The following is a 21946-nucleotide window of genomic DNA, read 5'->3' on the forward strand; positions in this document are numbered from 1 at the left end:
GTGTGACCAGCAGAAAAAAGGAGGTGCTGATGCCCCTGTGCAAGTCATTGGTGAGGCCCCACCTGGAGTGTTGTGTTCAGTTTTGGAGGCCGTGTCTTGCTAAAGATGTAAAAAAAATTGAAGCGGTGCAAAGAAAAGCTACAAAAATGGTATGATTTGCGTTACAAAACATATGAGGAGAGACAGGGGTGATATGATACAAACGTTCAAATATTTAAAAGGTATTAATCCGCAAATGAACCTGTTCCGGAGACGGGACGCAAGTAGAACTAGAGGACATGAAATGAGGTTGAAGGGGGGCAGACTGAAGAAAAATGTCAGGAAGTATTTTTTCATGGAGAGAGTGGTGGATACTTGGAATGTCCTCCCGAGGGAGGTGGTGGAGATGAAAACGGTAACGGAATTCAAAAAAGCGTGGGATAAAGATAAAGGAATCCTGTTCAGAAGGAATGGAAACTCAGAAGCTTAGCGGAGATTGGGTGGCAGCACCGGTGGTTGGGAGGTGGGGCTAGTGGTTGGGAGGCGGGGCTAGTATTGGGCAGACTTCTACGGTCTGTGTCCTGAAAATGGTAGATACAAATCAAGGTCAGGCATTCATATAAAGTAGCGCATATGAGTTTATCTTGTTGGGCAGACTGGATGGACCGTACAGGTCTTTTTCTGCCGTCGCCTACTATGTTACTATGATATTCCAGTGCCTAAAACTACGCGCATCCTTTTATGCCAATGAAAACATGGTGTAAATCCCGACGCATAGATTTAGGTGCACTGGGCCATATTATATAACTATGCATGCAAATTTTGGAATTCCACGTCCCCGCCTATAACCATACCTCCTTTTGCCTGTGTGTGTTAGAAGTTAGGCACACTGTGTTATAGAATACACTTAGCAATTTGTGCACGTAAATTGTAATTATTGTCAATTAGTGCTCATTATTTCTTGTTAGATGTTATCAACGCTGATTAGCTTGTAAAGCCGATTAAGTTACGAATGTTGTTATAGAATACGCTTGGAGTTCGGCATGGATCTCTAGGCGTGCTATATAGAATCCTGTGGAAAATCCACAGTGCACAACTGCAAGGGGGTGTGGATGTAGGAGGGGTGTATGGGTTGTGCACACAGGTTATAAAATACTAACAGTTGCATGCAAGCATTTGCACCAGCCATCGAGCAAGCATATGTGTTTGCATGTAAAGTTAGGCATGTATGTGCGGACTTAAACTCGTATTCTGTAACGGCAATTGCACGTGCAATTTCCATTATAGAATTTGTGCTTAGCGTGCAGCATGCCAGCGCCTAACTCTAAACAAGCCCCTTTTTGAAGACAACTAGCAAAAACATAGTAGCAGGTCATAAAGCCAATGTAAGCAGTATTTTTCAAATTGTCAAAGAATAAACAGCATACAGTGCATGTAAATAAATCACATATTTTATTGGCCTATGGGCATTGATTATCTATCACATGCATTTTTAAATGAATGTCAATATAATTTAGGAATTTAATATCTCTTGTTTTATTTTGCCCCTGAGAAATAAATCTGTGATAGTATGTCTTGAATTGGAATAGTGTTTCACATAGGAATAGACTGGAAAAGATCATAGAAGTTTTGCAGTAACCATGGGGAACTGTGCTAATTAAAACGAAAAAAATCATCAGATTTCCATGGCAGGACATGAAGCTACAGCAAAAGAAAATATTAAGTATAATAAATAAGCATACAGAAACCAACTAATAATACTCCAGAAAAGGAAAATAGCCATCTTCTAAGAAAGGAACTGGAAATTTATATCAGTCCAACATTACAGAATGAATTGTTAGACCATATGAGTCATTTTTAACAGAATGATTATGTCCAGCTCAGCACAAATTGCTCTTTGCTGGGCAAATTGAAGGAGTTTGCCCAGTGCTGGTGGGGTTCAACAGCACTTGTTTAGGCAAAATATACTGTACTGATACCAAAGTAGTAGACCATTTCCACTAAAAGCAAAACTTAAATGACTTTCACACTGCAAAAGAGGCGTTGGGTGGGGAGAGGGGAGGGGAGGTAAAATGCACGCATCAGCAGGTACAACCCTACCCACCTTACTGGAAAGACTAGTTTGGCCACGTTAATTTTTATCTCCAATCATTTACTATGTTACTATGTTGTTATGACTGAAAATAGAACAATTAAAATATTTCAAGAACTCAAAAGTAGACTTGCAAGAGAGTTCAACAGGAAAGCAAGAAAATGATTCCATCATATTAATGCTGCCAGTAGAAAAATCAAGTAAAACCATGACCAAAGGGACTTCTAAGCTACGGCCTTTCCCAGGTTAACAAGTCCTATAAATTACTCAGACTATTCACTCTAGAAGAGTGCATCCTGCTAGTTGTAAAATCCAAAATGAATCCAAATCCCCTGAGTTTTCTATTGATTGCTAAAAATAGGTAGGTCAGTGGCGTTTCTAGGGGCAGTGACACCCGGGGCGGATTGCCGATGCGCCCCACCCCCCGGGTGCAGCGACCCCCCCCCCCCGGTGAAATAACCCCCGGGTACAGCACGACCCCCGGCAAAAGACCCCCCCCCCCCCGGGTGGACGCCACTGGGGGGGGGGGCCGCGCGCCTGTTGGCTCTTAGTTTCCATGCTCCCTCTGCCCCGAAACAGGAAGTAACCTGTTCCGGGGCAGAGGGAGCATGAAAACGAAGAGCCGGCAGGTGCGCGGCACCCCCCCCCCCCCCCCCCAGCGGCGTGCACCAGGGGCAGACAGCCCCCACCGCCCGCCCCCCTTGGTACGCCACTGAGGAAGCTATAATCAGTGGCTGGAGTTGTCCATTTAGTTTATGCCTATCCAAATAGTGCTGCGGAAAAATATTACTGAAGACCCTAGCAATATCTGTATTGGGGAGAGAGGAGTGAAAGCAGAGCCAGAAATGATCTGGTTAGCTGTAATATTCAGTCTGCTAACCAGATAACTATCTGGATAAAGACAAAGATGACTGAAAAGCGGTCCTAACTTTAGCAATTAATTATATGGATAGTGAACTCACTATTGCTACAGATTTGCAGTTTTTGGGCCATTCTGTATTCCACATTCTTAATGAGAGCACAAATTAAGGCAGTTGTTTAGTTAGTGTTCTTTAGATTATGGCTTTTGAACAAACTTAGGGCTTCTTTTACAAAGCCACGCTAGCGATTACCGTGCGGCAAATGAGAGGAATCCCATAGGAATTGAATGGACTTTTTTTCGTTTGCCGCATCGAGAATTGGTAGTGAGGCTTTGTAAAAGAAGCCCTTAAGCTCATGCTGTCTAGCGACAGTTTTAGAAATATTTTTCAAAGTGTAAATTTTTCAAAACTTGAGTACTGTAACTGGGGCTTTCTCAGCTAAATATGCAAGTATTGTACTGACAGGTACACCATGGGATCATCACATTTCTCATTTAAAAATGTTGTATTGGTTACCCTTTTTTTTAGAAACGTTTTGCTTAGAAATAGTTGTTTTGATACATTATAGATATTTTGAAATTATATATGTTCTCAGTCACGTTTTTCTCCTTTTTCATATGTTTGTTATGCTCATAATGACTCCTGAAGAAGGCATAGGCCGAAACACAGGCCTTGTTGAGACCATTCTCAGGCCTATTGTTCTTTTCTAATGTGCTGTCTTCAAGCAAAACGCTGATGTATATATGAATAAAGGATTCATATTTTTAGCCTGACTTATTGCATTGGTCATTCCTAGCCTCTCCTTTTTTTCGTAATGGTTGCTTATAAAATTTCGAATTCGTAACAGAATTTTAGTTTGATACATAGGGCCCAGCAGAATGATGCCTCACACTATTTGTCAATAATTTGGAAAATCTATAGGCTACGCAGATCATTGAGATCTGAAGGCATGCAGCATTGATCCATACCATTAGTAAGGGCCCCTTTTACAAAGTGGCGGTAAGCCCAACGTGGGCTTACCGCTCACTAAAAAGGAAGTACCACCAGGCTATTGCACCAGTGCGCCGCCATATCCAGTGTGCACCCGAAGCTAATCGGGTAATGCAGTGTGCTGCCTTCTTAACTCGGGAGCCCTTACCGCCACCTCAGTGGGTGGCGGTAAGGGCTCCTCCCCTAAAATGGACACACACCAAGTGCTTCACTTGCCACACGGCCATTCCTTTAAAAAAAAGACCTACCTTTTACCCACTGCAGTAAAAAGGGGCCTCAGCGCTCATCAAAAACATGCGCCAATGCCAGCACATGCCCCCGTTTGCCGCAGCTTGGTAAAAGGGGCCCTCAGTAAAATAAATTTTTCAGAAATGAGTTCTTGTTCATTTTCAATTGCTATTACTCTCCTGCCTGGTTAAACTCTTTTGAATATTGGGTCCAACATGTGTACTTTGTAAAATGCTTATAAATGTATGATTCTTACTGCTACAAAGATGCAGTTACACCTGTCTCAGGGCCCTGTTTACTATGGTGCACTAATGTTTTTAGCGTTCTAAAGCTAAAGAAATCCATATATTCCTATGGGTCTCCTCCATTAGCGCTAATGCTGCCTAGAGACCTTTTTAATTCTTTAATGGTAAGCAATGTAAGATACTAATGGAATTCTGACCGGGTGGCATCTGTACCACTATTAAGCTTTGAATTTTGCATCTGAACCTTTCAAGTGTTTGCATTCTGATGCTGTTTAGTCTTGTTTTTCATAACTTTTATACTTTTGTATATGGATCTCTAGCATTAGCGCTAAAAATGCTAGCGCGGCTTAGTAAACAGGGCTCTCAGTGTCTGTCTATCTGGAGGATCAATAACTTTAGTTAAAATTAACCAGTCAGCTCATGTGGCGGCCAGCTGTGATTCTTGAACTTTACCCTATTGAAATTCAGCAGTATCGGTGTAGTGCAAAGTTGAAAAATACTATAAAACTCATTGTACATGCATTGTTTTGACTCTTGTTTTGAAGAAAAAGTGACTTTAGGTCCTTATATTTATTTTTTTAGCAGCCCATGAAATTAGAAAAATCCCTCATCCATAAGCCTGTATTTAAATGAACGGAACTTTCAGGGCATGTCAGTTGTGATATACTTTTTATTACCTCTGCCTAATGTTTATGTAAAAAAGTTGTTTTTTTGGAGAATTTATTCTTTGTTATTTACATGAATAATGGCACATTTTAGATTGTATTCGCTCAAATTGATTTCTTTTTAAATGTGTATTGTAGACAGGCAGTTGTGAAAATTAGTATCTAACCAGAAAAGTGCCACTAAAAAAAATTATTTTGAAGAAAGAAATTGAAATCATTTTATATCCAGCAGCTGTGTAAACCATTCAGTTTCTGGACCATCCACGGGGCAGCTTTTAGCTAAAATTATAGCTCAGGAGGAAGACAGCAAAACTAATGTTCTAGAATCTAGATAAACCAATTTTCTCTAAGCAAGCCATAATTTAAAGTACTTTTTATTCCCTGAGAGAGGCTATTTAGTATTCTACTTTTATATTCAAAGATGATTATTTTCTCATTATTGTGTAGATATTTTTACTTTATGATTTGTAAAACTGTATGTGATTGACCTGTGTAATCCTGTAGCTGATAAACATGTACACAAGTATTCAATAACATTTTATTCAAAATACTATGTATAGGTGCTTAATACAAAAATTAATTGAATTTTCTGTTTGAACTAGCTCATTCCATCTACTAGAATAGGATTAACAAACTTCAACAATGAAAAAGTATCAGGATGAATAGCAAATTATGGGCCCTGTTTACTAAGCCGCGCTAGAGGCACGTTAGTGTTTTTAGTGCGCACTAACCATTAGCGCGCTGTGTAGGCACCTACAATATTCCTATGGGTGCCTGCACAGTTTGCGCGTCCTAATTTTGTGCACGCGCTAAAAACGCTAGCACACCTTAGTAAACAGAGCCCTATATATCATTTGCATATCCATTGAGCACTATAGATCATATGCTACACCTATGCTAGATCATTATACAATGAATCATAGCTGTAGAAATACAGAAATATTATAAAAATAGCCTAAACTCCATATACAAAAGTACAAAAGTTATGAAAAACAAGACTAAATAGTATCAGAATGCAAAATTCAAAGCTTAATAGTGGTACAGACGCTTTCCGGTCAGAATTCCATTAGTATCTTACATTGTTTACCATTAAAGAACTAAAAGGCTCTCTGTGCAGCACCATGTAATGTAATGGAGTTGCTTACAAGCACTAGCAGATTGCCTTTGATAGTATTTAACTTTTCATGGTATATACTTGCACCGCCATACATTCCATGTGTACATTTGAAAACCACTGCTACATTTTATTTATTTACTTATTGCATTTGTATCCCACATTTTCCCACCTTTTTGCGGGTTCAGTGTGGCTTATAATACGTTATGAAAGATGGAAATACAGTTTGTTACAACTCGGTTATGGATTACATTGTGAGGAGTTATGCGAGACAAAGTCAAGTATCATTAAGGAATATAACAATGGAAAAGATCATTGGAACATTGGAAAGGAAACAACGGGAAACAAAAACCTTAACATCTGTTCATAGATTACACAAGAACAAAAGGGCACAGGAAGCCATAAATCCTCAAAATTGTTAAATCAAGATTAAGGAAAATAGTAAAAGAGCATTAAAAATAAATGTGTATAAAATGTACATTTTGCAAATACAGATTAGTTGACCTTTGATAAGTAAGCAAGCTTCATTTAAATATTATTCAAATGTCTATAAATGATATCTTTTATGGAATCAAACTTTTATTTCTTCTGAAGTGATAAATGTTTTAGAACTAAGGGCCAAAATGTTCTTCCTTTTGCATAATGTCTTTTTTGTAACATAATACTTTATCCATTATTATTTACATTATATTGTTTGCATAAATATTACTTTTATTTCTCTTTGACTGTATACAGTCAGTAATAGTTTTGGTTTAAATTATATGGCTTATGTTCCTGTATAGATTACTTTTATTATTATATTTATAATTTGCCTATCTTAAACAATTTCTAAATTAGTAACAACCCAACATCAACAATAAAAATCAAACTTAAAACTGAAATCCAAAACTGGGCAAATGATATAAAACAAAAATAGAACAAATATTCTAAAAAGGTAGCCCAAATTTGAAAGTTTTTACTTTTTTTTATCATGGTATATTGGGCTCCCAACCACACTAGCCCCCAGATTCTATATATTGAGCTTAGTGTTCCACACCAAAATCCAACCGTATACTGTAACAATGCGTTTAACTTAATTGGCTAAACAAGCTAATCAGCGTTAGCTACACTTAACAAGTAAATTGATACATGTAGTTCTAGGCTCTGGGATATTCACTATTCACTGCTTATAGAATACGCTTAGATGGAAATTTGTTCTGTGCAGAATTTTCAGGCACCATATATAGAATCTGACCCTTTATGGCTGTCTAGTGTATAGAGCCCCTTTTACAAATGCACACTAGCATTTTTAGTGCGCGCTAAAAATTAGCATGCGCTAAATGCTAAGATGCCCTTTATATTCCTATGGGCATCTTAGCATTTAGCGCACATGAATTTTTAGCACACATTAAAATCTCTAGTATGCCTTTGTAAAAGACCCCCCTAGTGATATCAAACATATAAACGGCGAGGGACCGAACTCACTCGCAAATGCACAGTAAAGACTCTCTCTGTCCTGCCCCCGCGTCAATACGTGATGACGAGGGCGGGACAGAGAGGGTCTCTACTGTGTAGGGGGAGGGACGAAACCGCCGTCACTACCGCTTCCCCCCCCCCAAAGGTCGCCACCGCCACCCACCCTCCACCTGGGCCAGGCCCTCACTCCGCTATAGAAACAGCGCGGGAACGCAGCACACAGCTCAGCTGACCTGCCATCGGCCTTCCTTCCCTGCCTGTGTCCCGCCCTCGACACAGGCAGAGAAGAAGGACGGCAGCTCATCTGAGCTGTTTGCTGCGTTCCCGCGCTGTTTCTATAGCGGAGCGAGGGCCCAGCCCAGGTGGGGGGGGGGCGTAGCGGTGACCTCGGAGGGGCAGCGGCGAGCTCGGCGGCGGGGGCGGGGGGCCTTTCAACCCCCCCCCCCCCCCCCCCCGTCCTATACTAGCCCATTTTTACAGGCTCAATGGCTAGTATCTAATATAATAATTTGCTCCTTGAACGTTCGAATGTGTCTCACTGACGTCACTGGCCAGTACTAGAAACCTGCTTGCTTGATGTCAGGAGGTGGTTACGATCCCAGTGAGAGACGCGGGAAGCGTGCGACTGGCAAAAAGAAGAGCGGGCAGAGACGTTGCTCACAGAACGGCACCGGAAAAAAAGAAGAGCAGGAGCCGCTTCAGGGCCACTTCACTGACAGTTGAACAGCGGGAGCGAAACTTCACCATCTAAGCAGGGCTCTTCCTCCAGCCCGGCAGCGGAAATACCAGAAATTGTAGAGATGGTATGAGAAGTAATTACCGTCTGACAGGGAGACAAGGTAACAGGAATGGCTGGAGGGAAAACCCGCTGTGTCCCCCTTCTCTTGCGCATCGAAGAAGACTAGGTAAAATCGATAAAGTAATAATAAAAGCCAGAGAAGCAGGAGCCCTCACCGACACGTCCTGCTCATACGCCATCTTGGCCCCCAGCCCACATTATCACAAAATTTAAGTAAACAGTATGCTGATGTCTACGCATTTCTTTGTGCATTTTTCTTGTGCGCTAAATTTCTCTATGCAGAAGGCGACCATAACAGTGTAGAAAATTGTTTGTAGAACTGGTGCTTGGCCTGAGAAAAAGAGATAGAGAGGCAGATTATTGTAGGCATCTTCAAGGTGAAATTTGGCTGCCATTTCTGCTCTAATTGACAACAGTGCAACTTCATAATCACTCCCAAGCAATGAAGCTTTAAGGCATGCAATGCCTCATGCATTTAGGAAAACTAAAGCTGCAATAAATAGTCACAGTTGATTGATTCATTCAGAAAAGTAGGGTAGCGCTGCTTTTCTGCATTAAAAATAAAATACAGTTTAGAATTCATCAGGCTCTAAAATTGTTGTGCACAAACACAATAATATACACACACATTTATATACAAAAAAACATTACTCATTGTACACCCTGATTTTGGGTAATGGTTCTGTTAAAACAATAATTGCAAGTACATCATCATTATTCTAGCGCCCGTTTCATTTCTGTAAGAAACGGGCCTTTTTTTACTAGTCTTGTAATAAATTCCATTTTTGATTAATAAAATTAGTACCATATCTAGGCTTCAAGGACTGTAAAACATATCATAAATATAGTAAAAGTATATAAGTATCACCATACCATGCATTAGAGACTGAAGGTACATCGAGCCTAGTATCCAGTCACAAGTACCTGGCAAGATCCCAAAAAGAGTAAAACAGATTTTATACTACTTATCCCAGGAATAGGCAGTGGATTTTTCCAAAGCCACCTCAATAATGGTTTTTGGCATTTTCTTTTGAGAACTTGTTCAAACATTTTTTAAACCCTGCTATTCTAACCACTTTTACCACATTCTCTGGCAGTGCATTCCAGAGCTTAATTACTCATTGAGTGAAGAACTATTTTCTCTAGTTTGTTTTATGTTTACTACTTAGCTTCACTGCATGCCTCCTAGTCCTTGCACTTTGGAAAGAGTAAGCAAGTGATTCATGTCTACCCATTCCACTCCACTTAGGGTTTTATAGCCTATATCATATCTCCCCTCAACTGTCTTTTCTCCAAGCTGAAGAACCTTAACTTCTGTAGCCTTTCCTCATAGAGAAGTCATCTCATCCGCTTTATCATTTTGGTCGCCCTTCTCTGTACATTTAATTCCACTATTTCTTTTATGAGATGCATTGACCAGAATTGCACAATATTCAAGATGCAGTCTCACCATGGAGTGACACAAAGGCATTATAATACTCTCAGTTTTATTTTCCATTCCTTTCTTAATAATTTGCTTTCTTAGCTACTTCTGCGCACTGAGCAGAGGATTTCAATGTATTATCAACAATGAAAAGTAGAAAATTTAGAGTTCAAACTGATGATTGTTCTGATTGGGTTAAAGTTTTTTTCTGGTGTCCCCCTTTATATCAGTCCAATTAATTGTCTTTTGTATTGCTGAGATGTCCAATTCCACCTATACGCAGATGACATGCCATTCTTTTTTCCAATCACTACCACTGTGGATAATGCCCTTCAATTTCTGAGTGTTTGTCTTCAATCTGTAAGGGTGTGGCTTACAACCAATAGATTTAAACTGAACTTGTCAAAATCTCAAATTCTGTTTCTTTCTGGTAAAGTCTCTCTCTCCTTCATTAGTACCTAAGATTTTTGTGTTAGGTGATTTGGAGATTCCTATTGTCTATAGTTTGAAATACCTAAGTGTGTGGGTTGATTCTACTCTCTCTTTGACTGATTGACTAAAATGTACAATCCAAAAAGATTTCTTTAAACTTTGATTGGTTTTACTTCAGACTGACTCCTGATGCAGGCGATAGCTGAATCATGAGCCGTGTCATGTTTTGAATAAATATTGCTTCCTTTCGACCTCTGAGTCTGTCATATGGTTTCTTCTATGGCCTGATATGCTTCTTTCTCCTAACATTTTGTGTTGTTTATTCCCCTCTGATTTGCTTATGAGGCCCAGAAGAGGCCCAATGAATAAATGAGTCCCTCGATAAGCCTTGCTATCCATCATCACTTTCCCATTTGATCTTTTTATATTGACTTGTTCAGCTACTTTGATATCTTCTGAGATGACTGCTCCTAGATCGCCTTTGTGTTTGACAGTTTCCTTTTTTTTATTTAATTGATACGTGGTTAGTGGATCTAATAATATGGGAGGATCACTTTATTTTGTAAATATCTTTTTTAATGAACAGGAGAGATGCACATTGCACAATATATATTGTATTGTCCACATAACCAGACTATAAACAAAGTCCAGAAATCCAACAAGTCATATAACAAAAATAAATTGCCCTCCTTATCCATTTTCCTTTTTTTTTTTTTGTATTTTTTATCTCCTCTCATTTTGTCCGGCAACCCCCCCCCCTTTCTTTCTTTTCTTTATGTATTTAAAAATTTCTATTCTGCCTACAGCTAAACGGATCACAGAGTACAGACATAATAAAATCACAAACAGACAGAAACTACTCTGAAGTCCATGACAAAGGAATCAACCCCATACCTTTACAAACAAATGTGTTTTCAAGTTCTTATGAAACTGTTCCATACTTCTGCACACTGTTAAGTCCAGGCAGTACCCTCTACCCCCCCCCCCCCCCCCCCCCTCAGCCCATCCCACCGTGCTCTGCATTCAGTGGTGTGCTGGAGCAGGCTCTCACAGGCTCTCGAGAGCTGTTTGTTAAGTTTTTAATAATTTTGGGAGCCGGTTCTCCATGGCTACTTTAACAAATGGATCCCAAAATGTGGGCTTGGGCCCCTCCTGAATTCTCTTTTACTTTGCTGGCGAGAGAGAGCCCCCTGTTAACAATTTACCAGCACACCCCTGTCTGCATTTTTCCCTTAGGTATGTTCTTTTTGGGGAACCTGTCGCTATATTTTTGCCATAACTGGCAATATAGCTTTACCTGCAGTCTTTGGTTATTCTTTTTTATGTGCAACTTCCAACCTGCTATGTCATACATACTGTTCTCCTAGCATACAGTTGGAGGGGCTTCTTCTTTGAATCAGAACTTATTTTTTTTTCATCATTATGCTTTAAAATGTTAATTTTTAGATAGTAGAATGTAGAGGACTACTGGAACCATGATCCATCCAGCTTTTTGCCCTATACAGAATCATCAACTAGGGAGCTTGGGGGGTAAGGTCTCTGTGCAAATTTAAAAAGAACAAAAACCCTTGTAGTTTGCAAAAAGGAAAGAATCAGTGGTGTGCTGGAGCAGGCTCTCACAGGCTCGCAAGAGCCGGTTGTTAAGTTTTTAAGAATTTTGGGAGCCGGTTGTTAAAGTAGGGCCCTCCATGGCTACTTTAACAACTGGCTCCCAAAATGTGGGCTTGGGCCCCCTGCTGAATTCTCTTTTACTTTGCTGGTGGGGATGCTGAGCCCTGCCAGCCAAGTAAATAGACTGCTGCTGCTCCCCGCTCCTTGTTTCCAGCTCTGAGCAGCAGGCTGGGATTTCTCGAGCATGTGTGAGAAGTTTCAGCATGGTGCTCAGAGCAAGACGTTGGGAGTGGTGGTAGTCCATTTATTGGCTGCCAGCAAAGGTATGCCTAGTGTGCCCGCATGAAGGGAGGGAGGGAGGAGAGAGAGGCAAGTGTTGCCCCCCCCCCCCCCCCCCCGGCCACCCCTGGCCCTTCCAACTGCAGAGCTGGCTACGTCCTAAGAAAGAGCCTGTTGTTAAAAATTTACCAGCACACTCCTGGAAAGAATCTATCTATATTTTAAGGCACTGCTTCTGAGCCCAGTTTTGAGAATGCAGTCAGCTAGTCTGGTTTTCAGGATATCCACGGTTAATATGCTTGGGAGAGGTTTGCATGCACTGTCCCCACTGAATGCAAATCCATCTCATGCATATTCCTTGTATGTAATCCCCAATACCTGAGCTCACATTACTTTTAGGGGTTACCCTATATAATCTAATATCTTCCAATTAAGTAACCACTAAAAAAAAATTATGCAAAATCTATGTTTATTTTCTATATAAATATATATCACATTATTTTTTATTAATTTTTAGCATCATTACTGGTGGAACTGAAAGACTGAAGTTAAGAACGTGTACTGAGGAATTCAGACACAAAGTTCATATGTGATTTAACAAACCACTAGATAACAGTGAAATAATGTATAGATACAACTGCATCCTGATGTGAGATTTATGGTCTTGAAGTTCTGTGAACATAAATGAAAAAAAGTATGAGGCAGTATGGTATGAATGGTATGAATGATGTGTGGTAAGGGAAAGTAGGATATGCTAAAATTTAATAAAAATTAATGTGATATATATTAAACATAGGTTTTGCATAAAATGTTTTTATAGTGGTTACTTAATTGGAAGATAATGCATATTCCTTGGGGATATCCTGAAAACCAAACTGATCAGGTGCGCTCAGGTTCAGAATCACTGTTTAAAGGCATGACAGACTTTCCATAGTTCTTAAATTGTGCATGGAAAGCACTGGTGGTAAACTGTTGCTAATGAATTGTGATTGATGGGGATAGTAAGACATTTTCCCATGTAAAGGTCAGGCGAGCCATATAGGAAGTATAAGTACTGTATTAGGAGTAGTAGCCAGCATTTGGTAAAATCAATACCTCGAACTTCAGGCTGTCTTTTTAAATGAGGCTGCTTGAAACTGCTCTTCTGAAAGCTCTTTAGGGCTACAAACCACTGTGCTGTCACTAATAAAACATTTTTGTTGGCTGACCAGATGCTCGTTCGGGAAGCCAATGACTTTTGAATCCTTCAGGTTATATTTTGCTGTTTTTATTATATTGGGGAAAGATAGTGGAAGATATTAGTGCTGTGTTTATCAAGGTTGTAGGAATGGTTATCACTGGCAAAGTGAAAGATAAAACTCAACTACCACAACATTTCTCCTAGGCAGAATGATGTGCACTGCATTAATATATGTATTTTTGAAATGCAGTGCCACCAAGTGTGAAATGTGTATGTGTGAACAGAGAAGCAATTCTTTTTTTTAAATCTAGGTTTAGTACACATGTATAACTAAATATTCATGTATATATATGTTTACTGAGTTTGATAACACACATCACATTAACACTTCCTGTATACATAACTTAATCACCATGGGGTAGATTCAAGAAAGACTGCCAAAATTTAGGTGCCAGGATGATGCACTCTAACCCCTTGATTCTAAAAAACAGTTGCCAAATATTGTGCATTCAAATTTAGGCACGCTCCCCATTTATGCGCACAATGTTTGAATAACAAGCCAATTAGTGCCAATAATTGGCTTTTTAACAAGCAATTATTGGCACTAATTAGATTTAATTGGGATCAATGCATGTAAAGTTAGGTGCGAGATTCACGCCTAAAATTTATCTGCAGCCTAAAAAAGGGAGCATGGAAATGGGAGAGGCATAGGCATTTTGGAGCAGAGCTGGGGCATTGGTTTGAGTTACACATGTAATTATAGGTGTGCCACGCATAAATTTAGGTGCGGGCATTTGCACCATGTTTTTCTTGGTGCAGTTGGCTGTGCTTAAATTTACAATAATCCTCCTAGTAAAATGATCACATATTCAAATTGTATATCCATAAATATAAATTTGTTTAAATTGTAATACTTTTATTGCATTATGCTGTAGTATATGATCGTTTGGATATGTTTATTAGGCTGTCCTTTATATTTATGGATAACGTTACTGTCTTCTATACTAGTTTAGAAGAATGTCCAATATCTTTTATTATATGTTGTAATTTTGATATTTTTATTGCGCTATGCTGTAGTATATGATCGCTTGTATATGGTCATTATGCTGTCTTTTATATTTATGGATATACAATTTGAATATGTGATCATTTTACTAGGAGGATTATTGTTTTAATATTGAGTAGTCTTCCTTTGGTTATATAATTTGTATTTATTATTTGTTAATTATGATTATGTATTTTTGTAGTGAATATTTAGATGCATTTGAGATTTTGTTATTGCACATGTCGTGGTATCGTATGTACTTCTTTCTTTTTTCTTAATTATTTTTTTCTTAACTTTCTTTCTTAAGTTCTTTATTTATTTTTCTATATATATTATGAGTGGTGTTATATATGTTGTTGATTCATTTATTTTATTACTGTTTGTTATTTTAGAGCCCCTGATGCAGCCCTTGTGGGCGAAACACAGTCTGTGTCGGGCGATTATTTCTCCAATAAAGTCTTATTAATACCACCTAGTGATCTGCTCTTTTGTTTGCTTCCACGTTGGATTTTGCGGATCATCTGCCTTCTTGTTTTCTTGGTGCATTACAACAACAGATAATATAATGCAGTTAATGCCTCCTGAATAAGTATACAGTGGTGGAAATAAGTATTTGATCCCTTGCTGATTTTGTAAGTTTGCCCACTGACAAAGACATGAGCAGCCCATAATTGAAGGGTAGGTTATTGGTAACAGTGAGAGATAGCACATCACAAATTAAATCCGGAAAATCACATTGTGGAAAGTATATGAATTTATTTGCATTCTGCAGAGGGAAATAAGTATTTGATCCCCCACCAACCAGTAAGAGATCTGGCCCCTACAGACCAGGTAGATGCTCCAAATCAACTCGTTACCTGCATGACAGACAGCTGTCGGCAATGGTCACCTGTATGAAAGACACCTGTCCACAGACTCAGTGAATCAGTCAGACTCTAACCTCTACAAAATGGCCAAGAGCAAGGAGCTGTCTAAGGATGTCAGGGACAAGATCATACACCTGCACAAGGCTGGAATGGGCTACAAAACCATCAGTAAGACGCTGGGCGAGAAGGAGACAACTGTTGGTGCCATAGTAAGAAAATGGAAGAAGTACAAAATGACTGTCAATCGACAAAGATCTGGGGCTCCACGCAAAATCTCACCTCGTGGGGTATCCTTGATCATGAGGAAGGTTAGAAATCAGCCTACAACTACAAGGGGGGAACTTGTCAATGATCTCAAGGCAGCTGGGACCACTGTCACCACGAAAACCATTGGTAACACATTACGACATAACGGATTGCAATCCTGCAGTGCCCGCAAGGTCCCCCTGCTCCGGAAGGCACATGTGACGGCCCGTCTGAAGTTTGCCAGTGAACACCTGGATGATGCCGAGAGTGATTGGGAGAAGGTGCTGTGGTCAGATGAGACAAAAATTGAGCTCTTTGGCATGAACTCAACTCGCCGTGTTTGGAGGAAGAGAAATGCTGCCTATGACCCAAAGAACACCGTCCCCACTGTCAAGCATGGAGGTGGAAATGTTATGTTTTGGGGGTGTTTCTCTGCTAAGGGCACAGGACTACTTCACCGCATCAATGGGAGAATGGATGGGGCCATGTACCGTACAATTCTGAGTGACAACCTCCTTCCCTCCGCCAGGGCCTTAAAAATGGGTCGTGGCTGGGTCTTCCAGCACGACAATGACCCAAAACATACAGCCAAGGCAACAAAGGAGTGGCTCAGGAAGAAGCACATTAGGGTCATGGAGTGGCCTAGCCAGTCACCAGACCTTAATCCCATTGAAAACTTATGGAGGGAGCTGAAGCTGCGAGTTGCCAAGCGACAGCCCAGAACTCTTAATGATTTAGAGATGATCTGCAAAGAGGAGTGGACCAAAATTCCTCCTGACATGTGTGCAAACCTCATCATCAACTACAGAAGACGTCTGACCGCTGTGCTTGCCAACAAGGGTTTTGCCACCAAGTATTAGGTCTTGTTTGCCAGAGGGATTAAATACTTATTTCCCTCTGCAGAATGCAAATAAATTCATATACTTTCCACAATGTGATTTTCCGGATTTAATTTGTGATGTGCTATCTCTCACTGTTACCAATAACCTACCCTTCAATTATGGGCTGCTCATGTCTTTGTCAGTGGGCAAACTTACAAAATCAGCAAGGGATCAAATACTTATTTCCCCCACTGTAGCTGACCGCATCATGTTATCTACTGTTACAGACATTTCCTCTGTTAACAGTATGGGAAGATGCTGGAAACACCACAACAGTTATCATAGAGATTTTGCAGTTATCACATGTTAATTGTTGGCGTTCACTGTGTGTTTTTACCACACGTTACTAAATAGCCCATACAATGAATTTAATTTACATTGCTTTAGTTTTGCAGTTGCCAGTATAACAAATAGAGAAAGCATGCATTGCATGACTCATGGAATTCTTTCAAATCCCTCTGCATGTAAATGCATGTGTTCAGGATCCTGAAAGAGAGAATAGGTGCATCTCAGGGCTATTTGTGAGGTCAAAAAGTTCTGCTGAGTTTGTTCGTTATCTGATTCTTTGGACCAGGGATGTAGGTAATCTGTATCTGGATGTAGTTGGCTCTAGCAGAGTCCTAGATTCTGACTGCTTCTCGACAAAGGCACAGAAAGCCTGTGTCCTCTTGTTAGTTCACATAAAATATTGCCATTTGATTGTTTTGAATACATGCAGTAGAATCATGAATGCAGAGAAGAAAATCATATAGGGCATAGAAAATTGCTTTGAGTTCTAAGTGATTGATATGAAGAGTTGTCTCTCTTTTTGCCCACAATCCTAGAGCTCCCCGCCTTAAATTCAAGGCATCTTTATCAAGATTAAATGATGCTGCCGTGGTGCAAAAGGTATGCCAACTGCTAGGATGGGTTTGTGAGTGAAGTACCAAGGAAAGCGGTTGGGAACACTTAATCCCATTGGAATTTGAGATCCCTCTGGATGCTGCATTTTTTAACGGGCTAAGGGAATGGCATGAACAGCTATGGCCATGTGTCCTGGTATCTCCGATACCACCCTGGCTGTCACCCTGGCCACTGACTGGCATGAATGTGAATTATCAGCATCTGGATCCTATCCTCTGGAAGAAAAACGTTGGATTGGATGTTGTCCAAGACTATTCCTATAAAGGAAATGATATTAGTTAACTATAGGGTGGATTTTTGAAAGTTGATTGGAGATCCCAGAAACTAAAGAAAAGCAATTGTTTTCTTCAGGATAGATAAGGCATGTGACTCTAACTAAGCCACTAGAAACTAGTCATACAGATATGGGAATACTGAATGGCCTTCTTTGTGCAGGTGGGCAGCCACCACGACCAGGCACTTGAAAAACACCCTGGGGGCTGATGAGAGACTGGAGACTTTGTACTAGAAAAGGTTGGGTTGAAGGGTAAACCTGAGGTGCTCCTTGTAATGAGGATGGATTTGGAATGTGCATATACATTCTTGAGATGCAGAGTGCATATCCAATCTGCTTTGTTGAGCAAAAGAAAAAATGGGCCTGCATCTCTGGTCCTGGAGGCACTCCAGCCAGTTAAGTTTTCAAGATACCCACAATGAATATTGTTAAAAGAGATTTGCATGCACTGTATCCACTGCATGCAAATCTCTCTCATTAATATTCATTGTAGATATCCAGAAAACCTGACTGATTGGGGTGCCTCCAGGACCAGGTGTGGGAACCACTGATAGAGTATAAGGGGTTGCGGGGGTGGAAGGATGAGAAAGCACCTTGAGTAGAAATCTCAATTTCTCTTCTTTGGTGGAACAAGGTATATGACTTTGGCCTGGAGGAGAAGGTAGACTTTTTATAGGAGACTGAGATGACCTGAAGGAGGTTGAGTCCATGATAAAGGTGGCTGGTGAATCTGAGATGTTAACAAAAAGAAAAAGGAGGGATGGACGAATGATCTCGCATTAAAGTCCAGAGGATGCACTTGAAAGTAGATGATATATAAACTTTTATTGATAGCAACAACTGTGTCTGGACACCACATGCATCAGAACAATAACGCACAGCATCTGCATCAGGAGTCAAGCAATCTACATATAAACATATAAATAAAATTAATATAAAGAAAAAAACCTCAATCTCATATTTGCAATACACAATAAAAGAACATATACATAAAATTAACCTAAATGAAACAAGCATAATATTACACGCATGTGTGTGTGTGTGTATATATATATATATATATATATATATATATATATATATAAAATAAAGGCAAATCAGAAGAAATCGGGCCTAAAATATTCTAATAAAAATAATGCAAAATAAACATTTCAAACAGATGATAGGCAGATAAAAACACATAAAGCCTAACATTAACATGTAATAAAACAATGGGAGGTCTTTTATTAAAGTGCACTAGTGTTTATAGCTCATGCTAAAAATCAGGTGGCACACCTTAGACCCCCCCCCCCCCAAAAAAAAAAAAAAAAAATTTGTTAAACCAAAGAGAAGTATGTGAATTCATTCCCATATAAATAAAATAAGAAAAGAACCTATGCTGTAAAGGGAACCTTTATAAATAATGTCTTAATGAGTAACTTTTAATGCAATCCCTTGTAATGAAATAAAAAAATTATTATTATTTGTATAGCGCTACCAGACGCAAGCAGCGCTGAACACCTGATACAAAGAGACAGTCCCTGCTCAAAAGAGCTTACAATCTAAATAATACAGACAGACAAGACAGTTACAGGTAAGTCAGACCTTACAGGAGTCCTATTGCATCAGTGTTCGTGAAACCATATCACTTTACAGCAAAGAGAAATGTGATTACATATTGCTTATGTTTGATCTATTCTTACTGTACACCGTCTTGAGTGAATTCCTTAAAACAAGGCAGTAAATAAATCCTAATAAACATGGTGAGAGCCTAAAAAGGATTTTAAAAATGTGTTATGTATCTCATCACTACCTGACTATCAAAGCCAAAATAATGTAAATCAAATGGCAGAAGCACTAATAAACTAAAAAGTGTATTATGCTGAATGTCCATTTATGGACAACCGGTGCTATCTAAAACAATGCATACTTTAAAAAAACGTCTAATACAGCCAACAGAATAAGAATATAGGGCTCCTTTTACTAAGCTGTGGTAAAAGGGGCCCTGTGCTGGCAGCAGGCACGAGTTTTTGCCACGCTCAGAGTCCCCTTTTACCACAGCGGATAAAAGTGGAAAAAAGAAATGGCCATGCAGTACGTTTGCACTTGCCATGCGGCCATTTCAGGAGGACCACTTCCACCCATTGAGGTGGCGGTAAGGTCTCCCATGCTAACCCAGTGGTAACCGGGCAGATTACCGCTGAGTATCCCCCAGTGGTGATAATTTTTGGAAAATTCCAGCAACGCCAGAAATGCTGTGCGCTGGGGGCAGAACTACCTCCAGAGGCCTTGGTGGGCCAGCAGTAGTTCCGGATTGCCGCACGGCAACCCTTTAGTAAAAGGCCTCCATAGTAAAATGTTTCTCTTGCACGCCTAGCATTTTACTTCTTTCTTGTTCTGTCAGCTGTATTAGACAGATTTTTTAAAGGATGTCACATCCGTTTGGGAGTATAATCTTTGTTTATGAGCAGCACAGTTTTTGTTCTTAAGTAGCATTGTTTTGTTTTTAAATTGCATTGTTTTTAGTTGTCCATAAACAGACATATAATACACACTTTTTAGTTTATCAGGGAGAGCTTCATTTTGAACCTGTTCAGCTGTGCGGAAAGGGACACACTTAAGTTCGAAGCTGTGGGAGAGCAGTTCAGATGACATCATTGACTCAGTCCTGCTGTTAGCAGAAAACTGGTCTCTGTATACTGAAATTCTTCCCCTTTAAAGATTTGTTCTAATGAAAATATTAGCCCCCAAGGCAAATCTTGTGGTTGTTAACATAATCTTACATTATATTTGGTAATCTGAAGGATTTGTACGATACAATCACATTTTTTATGATGATAGATTATTATTGTGTTTCTTATTTGTTTGAAGCATTTTATGTTTTATTCTGACTTTGTTTTTCATTATTCTATTTTTTTTTTCATATTTTTTGTAAGTTTCCCGTTCCCTTACGTTACCTGGAGCATGTTTTAGTCAGGTAACTGATAAATTCTTAGAATTATAAATAGACAGATATTCTGGTATACACTTTCCATCAACTTTGTTACAATTTAGTTTGGTGCTAAACTCTTGGTGCTGTAATGTGACATTGTTGAATGCTTTGCACCATTGCTGTCAGTAGGATATGCAACATTCATATACCAGACTAATGCAACCTATATGTTTCTATTTACAAGGTAGTTTTTATATGTCATCAATTTACTTTTTTTTTATTTTTTTCCCAGAGACATGCAACCTTCTGGAGAGAGAGCCAGCAAAAGTAGCCAAGCAAAAGTAACTTCACGTTTCCCAAAACTATCTCGGAGCCATCAACGAGAACCACGAAACTTGGAACCTCAGAGTGGTGACCTCTGACCCTTTTTTTTGACTGTGAACCCCAGCATTGCATCCTTCAGGCTGCCCTGTGATTTCTGACTTTTAATTTACATGTGGTTATACTCTTTCCAGAGGAGAATCCACCTGCACTAGGTTTAATTTCTGAAAGAAGACTCTGAGTTCTCAAGTTCGGCGTTCTGATTAACCGGGTCACTTCCAGAGCAGCATTCGTTTTCTCACAGGAATTGAAACCTTTTTACAGCAAATCACTACACACTTTTATTTTGTAAACCACTGCATATGCTGTTTCTTTTGCAATTTCAAAATTGCTTCACTACTAACTTTCACCTAACCACCTTATTTTTTTTTCAGCATACTGTTTTCAGCTAGAATTTATATTGCAATGTGGTGTTAGATTATGCACAAACAGCCAGAATCAAGGGTATGTTTTAAAAAAATATCTTCTCTTTTACTGTTATCTTTACAAACTCATTCCTGGTTTATCGTAACACAGTATTAGCCATCATTATAATACACATAAATATATAAATCATACATTCCTTTCAGAAATCAAATTATTGTTAAATTCTCTAAACATAATTCTCGCTTCTTGCAGTAATTTTTAACCACTTTTGAAGAGCAATTTATATTTGCAGTACAACGGGTTTTTAAAAATCGGTTTAGCCCATGGTGGCTAAACTTACACACAGGGCGATTCTATCAAATTAAGGGCCTGTTTACTAAGCCGTGCTGTAAGCTCGCAAACGTTTTAGCATGCGCTAATGCTAGAGACACACGTAGGAATATAATGGGTGTCTCTATCATTAAAGTGCACACTAATTTTTAGTGCACGCTAAAAGGTTAGCACGCCTACAGTGTAGCTTAGTAATCAGGGCTCTTAGCTTATGTTGTTCTTTCCTTTGGTTTTATATATATTTTTTTATTTTATAACTTCTTTTTCAGGAAGAAATGGAAGTATTGGAACATTTGTTGAAACGCAAAGGTATTTTTCATTCTGCTAGTCTGATTTTTCACTGCATCTTTTCTTTGCTAAAGGTACCATTTCAGCACTAGAATACATAAAT

The 21946-nt window shown here is 39.4% G+C and overlaps 1 protein-coding gene across 1 annotated transcript in view; it reads left to right on the forward strand.

Annotated features, from left to right (window-relative positions):
- SNX29 (sorting nexin 29) overlaps window positions 1–21656 on the forward strand; it is a 463865-nt gene extending 442209 nt beyond the window's left edge. The window contains 1 exon segment of the mRNA XM_030211952.1: window positions 20771–21656. Within this exon segment, the coding sequence (XP_030067812.1) occupies window positions 20771–20900 (130 nt within the window). The 3' untranslated portion in view covers window positions 20901–21656.
- Window positions 21657–21946: the final 290 nt, after the last annotated feature.

This window comes from Microcaecilia unicolor, chromosome 8 (genome assembly GCF_901765095.1).
Source record: "Microcaecilia unicolor chromosome 8, aMicUni1.1, whole genome shotgun sequence".
In the NCBI taxonomy this organism is placed as follows: domain Eukaryota; kingdom Metazoa; phylum Chordata; class Amphibia; order Gymnophiona; family Siphonopidae; genus Microcaecilia; species Microcaecilia unicolor.